General features: G+C 29.2%; 1 protein-coding gene across 1 annotated transcript; it reads left to right on the top strand.

Moving 5' to 3' along the window:
• Window positions 1–1,482: 1,482 nt before the first annotated feature.
• Window positions 1,483–2,435, top strand: LOC132293761 (uncharacterized). Its single transcript, XM_059791372.1, has one exon. It carries the CDS (start codon window positions 1,645–1,647, stop codon window positions 2,068–2,070), a length of 426 nt encoding a protein of 141 aa, XP_059647355.1. The 5' UTR covers window positions 1,483–1,644; the 3' UTR covers window positions 2,071–2,435.
• Window positions 2,436–5,902: the final 3,467 nt, after the last annotated feature.

Raw genomic sequence — 5,902 nt, forward strand, 5'->3', positions numbered from 1 at the left:
ATTTGTGCAAATAAGGATAAATCATAATTTTGGCATTAAAATTACTAAATAAAATTACTTTATCAATAACCAAAATTAATCATAATAATAAAATAAAAAACAAAATGTCAAAATTAACCTTAAATTCATATATAATTTTCCTTCTCTACCTGCGAAACTTAACAATACTATATCTATATACACACGCGCGCACGGTCTCTCTCTTCTATATAAATATATATACACACGGTCTCTCTCTTCAATCTCAATCCATCTTTCATGTATATGTACACTTTATTCATACACAATCAACCTTATCTTTTATTCCATGCTATTCCATACCCATAAATAAATCCAACTATTTATAAATAAGTCCACACAAATATAAATCCAACTATTTATAAATAAGTACACACAAATAAAAATACTCATAGAATTGATCCAAACTTCGTAATATTGCTTTTTATGTGGCCTCCTTTGAATACAAGAAGTAATTTTTTATCTAATTGTCTCTCTATTATCCATATATCACTTTTTTATGATTTCTATCTATATATACCAAAAATTTGTAACTGGTTCTTAATTTAATTTTTCTTTTAATAGTTTTAAAGAGATTTGAATTGGATTGTTGATTTTTTTTGAGCTGTTTTAGAGAGATACTATCAACGACTTGCAGAGAAATTTTAGAAAGATATATATTATATATTCTTATAAAAGGAGAGTTTTATGAATGGAAGGAAAATATAAAGAATTTATATAATTAGAAAAGAATATTTGCAAGAAAAATTATATTTCTATATGTATATATATAAAAAAAAAAAAAAAAAAAAAAAAAAAAAAAAGGACGTCTTCTTGGTAACCGGTTGCTAAACGGCAACATAGAAATATTTTAGAAAGAGAAAACATATATTAGAGAGAGATTTTTTTGGATAGGTCTTTGAGCACGTGCAAACAAATTCATTGACTGTTCAAATATATACAAAAATTGGTAGGAGCATTTTTATTACAAAACAAAAGAGGTACTTTTTGGATTTTTAAAAAAAAAAATTGACATCACCAACAACTATATTTTAACATATTTATTCAATAAGATATAATTTACTAAAAAAATAGATAATACAGGGGTTATATACATCTTTTTTTTCTAATAAGAATATTATTTTTTTGTATATTTTTATATAACGGGAGTTTTTTTACACTTAATCTTTAATAATATTATACATTATATTATTAATATATTTATTAAATAGTTATTATATTATCAATTTAAATTGTTAAATTAATGATTTAAACTATTACATGGCCGATCAATCTTTTAACTCAAATTTTTCAGAAATTGAAAAGCAAGACCCACAGCACATCAAATAACAAAGAATGTAACAAGAAAATAATCGGTGAAAAAAATAATAATTTTGCAATTTATTAATTGGTGACCACTTCTTGTATATATTGGACCCACCACCTTCTTATTCTCTAAAAGGCGAATAAAACAGCCTGTAATATAGCTGTGGACACTGCGTAGATATCAAACCTCGACAACTCTCTCTCTCTCTAGTCTCTCCTCAAGTCTCTCTCTCCTCCTACCTTTTAACGCAAACAACACCTCTTAAGTCCCTGACATTTCTTCATTCATTCTCTCTCTTTCTTCGCTCTTCACACGACACCATGAAAAGTTCCATATTCAAACAAACAGCACTTCCAGTCTCACAACCGGACTCTCAAGACCAGGGCCTGATCCGCCGGCGACTCTCCTCCCTCTCTCTCAAGATCCAGCCCATCTCCGCCTCCCCCGCCGCCTCATGGGCCTTTCGCCGCTCCAAATCTGTCTCCTCCATGGGCGAATACGCCGGCAGTTCGATCCGAAAATGGTGGGATTGGGGCTGGGCCTGGATCCTATCCAGAAAGCCCACGTTCGCCAGAGATCTGGAAATGAACGAGGAAGAAAGAGCCGCTCTGGGCTTCCATGACAAGGGCAGCTTGAGACACGTGTTCTGCAAGGTCAGATCAGAGATCAGACGGCTCGTGGGCTCTGATAATTTGACTCTTCCACAAACTTTCAGGTACGATTCATTCAAAAAAGACAGAATTTGATTCAAGAAAAAATGGTGAGAAATTGAAGAAAGAAGATGAAGTGTGTAAGTGACACGTGTCGAAAGATGGTTCAATGATCTCAGATCAAGCTCAATTCTTTTTTGTAAAATTTTCACTTTTTTATTTTTATTTTTTTATTTCTTATTGTTATATTGTCATGTTGATGATGTTATGTGTTAGACTATGTCATATGTGTGTATGTATGATGTGGGTTTGTTTAGATGATTGTGAGGATGTCAATGTCGCATGCTAATGTGAGCCGTTAGCTGGAAAAGGGGATATTAATTGGGTGAACATCGTATACAGTGAACTAGTATCATTTGTTAATTGTTAGCATTATTATGATGATTATATTTATTTTTTTATTTTTTTGGTGTTTGGTTCAACGTATAAGTATGTTATGTATTGTATTATGCAATTGTAATTTATAAGTTATTGGCAGTTGTAACTTTTTTATTCTCATTTGTCATAATAAAACTTGTTAGACAGCAACTTTCCAACCTAATATATATATATCAATAAGAATTAATGCTCCAAAGTGGGGCTAAGCGTCAACGGTAAGCTATATATATATATATATATATATATATATATATATATATAATTTTTTTTAAAAATGGTCTAAAAAGGATCACAGGAAAATGTAAGTATTGCCATTAGTTATAGGGTAGTTTTCAGATGGTTTTGTTTTGAGTTTGAGGTTGGTGGTGCTTGTTTATTTTTGTGTGAGAAAACTCTTTATCAAAGCAATTTGATGTTTCTTATCACCTAATTTATTGAATGGTACCATACGTCCCACGAGCTCTTTATTTTATTAACTCCAACAATTATATATTAGAAATCACAAAGTGTCGGTGCATTTTATATAGTTCACATATATATATATATATATTAGTAGCGTACATGGATTCCAATGATTTGCATTATGGTGACCGACAAAGTAAATGATTTTAAAGTTGTATGGTCAAATGGTGATGATATGGAGATTCATGTGTTCCCGAATCATAGGAGACCATGTGATGTGGCTTCATTGTATTACAGCCAAGCAACAGACAATATAATATATAATAAAACGTGACAAAGTTGTGGCAAGTCAAAATTGGACGATGAAAAATTGGTGGCTTCAAACTTTCAAAGCGAGAAAATGGGTATAGAGTTGATTCTCGGTGCTGGTGAGAAAAAAAAAATGGAGTCCAATGGTCTATACCAATGTACGTACATACATGCCATTCAGCACATGAAAAATCACTGCTGCGCGTACGAATTTTCTCACGCATTTATTCCAGGTCAAAGTAATGTGTTGCAACATATTATAATTTTTAGTGTGGACACGGTATTATAATATGCCTGTATATAAATATAAATTTTTATTTATATACATGTATGTATGTATATATATATATGTATGTATTGAGTAATAGTATTATAAAATTTTAATTTATTTTTATTTTTATACAGATAGTTATAATGATTTTTATATCATGTATACAGTTATTTCACCACTTTGTTATAACAATATTTTTATTTTAAATGAACGGATATCATTTAATGTTTTGATTGTGATCATATTATTCTAAAGATTACCGGTAGGTTTTGTCAGAAATGTTTGAAAGTGTTGGAATTATCGGTAGGCTTGTGTTTGAAAGTGTTATTTTTATTTATGAACGCGTATTCAAAGAGTGTTGAACGAGTATCGGTGTACGACACAACACGGATGCTTTGTAGCCTTGAAGTAATGTGTGCAATTTTTTCTACACTATTATGAGTATTCATTTTTTCTTTTAAATTTTTATTGACTAATGTGTCCTATGTTGAACATGTGGTATATTTTTATTAGTTAGCGGTTAAGTAAATAGATTTCAGATGGTTAAGTAAATAAATATCAGATGATATCGATCAGATTAATATTATATTATTTGGTCAACTTCTAAATTATTATTTTTATAATTAATTACTGGAAAAGTGTTGGGAAAATTATATTTTGATGACTAAAATTAAACATAATTGCTCGATAGTGACTTATTATTTTTATAATTAATTACTGGAAAAGTGTTGGGAAAATTATATTTTGATGACTAAAATTTAACATAATTGCTCGATAGTGACTTTAAAGTCAAGAAAAAGGTGAATAGTGACTAATGTTGAAATTTAATTGATATTAAGTGACCATTTGAGAATAATTTGGTCAAAAACACTCAAAGGTTTGATAAACATTTTAAAAATAAATTTCAGATGACAAAACTACCATCAAATACAAATAATAAGTCATTGAAGTCATCCTTCTACTCTCTCTCTAATCTACTCTCTCTCTCATCCAACGTTTTCTCTAATTCAACTTTTTCTTTTTTCCTTTTTAATTTATAATTAACCAATTTTAAAAATTAAGATCTCATAACATTTACAGTGGCAAATCATACTTTTGAAACACCCATTAATAGTTGGCAAAATTATGAAATTAATTAACAATGGTCATTATTTCTTAAACTATAACTAAGTACTAAAAATTACAATATTATATCTTAAGGAAAATCTCTCAAACAAATTAACTCGTAAAGTATAATAACTATACCTTGAAAATAATGAATAAGAAGAAAATTTACAACTTTCTCATCCTACCTCTTAGAACCTTGAAGAAAATGATGTAGAATATCCGTCCTCAGTTGTCTCCTATCTTAGTCTTCTCTTCAGAAACTCACCCTAATAATATGTCGTCTTTTTGTTAATCAATTTAAGTAAGTATTTATTTAGGTTAATGTAGAGGGTAACTTTGGTCACTTATATAATAATATATTATAAGAAGACTATTTAGGTAATAAACCATCAAATGGTCACTTAATAGTATCAATTAAGTTTAATCACTATTCACCTTTTCTTGACTTTAAGGTCACTATAGAGTAATTATATTTAATGTTGGTCACCAAAATATAATTTTCCCAAAAGTGTGTCCTATTTATTCTTTAACATGGAAAGTAGATATTACCTTTTTTTTATAATTAATTACTAGGAAAGTGTTTCTTAATTATTTTTTACTTTAATAGAAAGTAGATATTAGGGTTATAATGGAAACAGGTAGTCCCTTTGCTTATATAAAACTACATATTTTCATCAATTATATATACACTAATGAAAAAAACACAAATAAAAATTATAGCTTGTTTATTGGTGTTTAATGCTTAATACGAATAATTATTGTAAGCCCAATACATAATCACTTTATTTAGCATAATTTAGTTTTGATTTAAAATTATTTATATATAAACATTTTGTATGAGCAGCACTAAACTACACTCGAACCACCTATAAGTGGATATGTGTGTGTATATATATATATATATATATATATATTACAGCAGATATTATATCATGCTGAAGTTTCTTTGGAAAATTTGTGGACTTTGACTTTTCTGTGTGTGTGCGCGTGTGAGAGAGAGCGCGCGCTGGAGACTTTCATATACATATGGAATTGTATTTGTTCCAAGTTTTTTTCTAGAAGCTTTGGTGGCCGACTGCTTGGTCATATAGAAGTACAATTTTAATAAACTTACACACACATGACACATGTACTTTTAGATGAGTATGTATTTTTATTAGCAAAACTTCCTTTAGAAGATTTTCAACTAGGCTGCCTTTGGTAAAACGGGAATAGAAAAGGGAAAGAAATCAGTGGGGAACCAAGAAGTGGGCTCGGCAGAGAAGGGAGGAAAGGAGGAATAGAGGAGGAAATAAATAAATAAAGTTAGAGAAATTACGGAATACCAACTTTAAAGGAAGAGATTTTTGTATTTGAGATTTTTATATTATAAGTATTGAATTAATTCTTCAAAAAAAAAAA

The sequence above is a fragment of the Cornus florida genome, unplaced genomic scaffold, assembly GCF_030987335.1.
Source record: "Cornus florida cultivar Cherokee Brave unplaced genomic scaffold, ASM3098733v1 CherokeeBrave_3.0.0_Hap2_Chr02, whole genome shotgun sequence".
Lineage (NCBI taxonomy): Eukaryota > Viridiplantae > Streptophyta > Magnoliopsida > Cornales > Cornaceae > Cornus > Cornus florida.

Coding starts and splice junctions, on each gene's coding strand:
- LOC132293761 (XM_059791372.1), top strand. CDS start 1,645: ATGAAAAGTTCCATATTCAAACAAACAGCACTTCCAGTCTCACAACCG.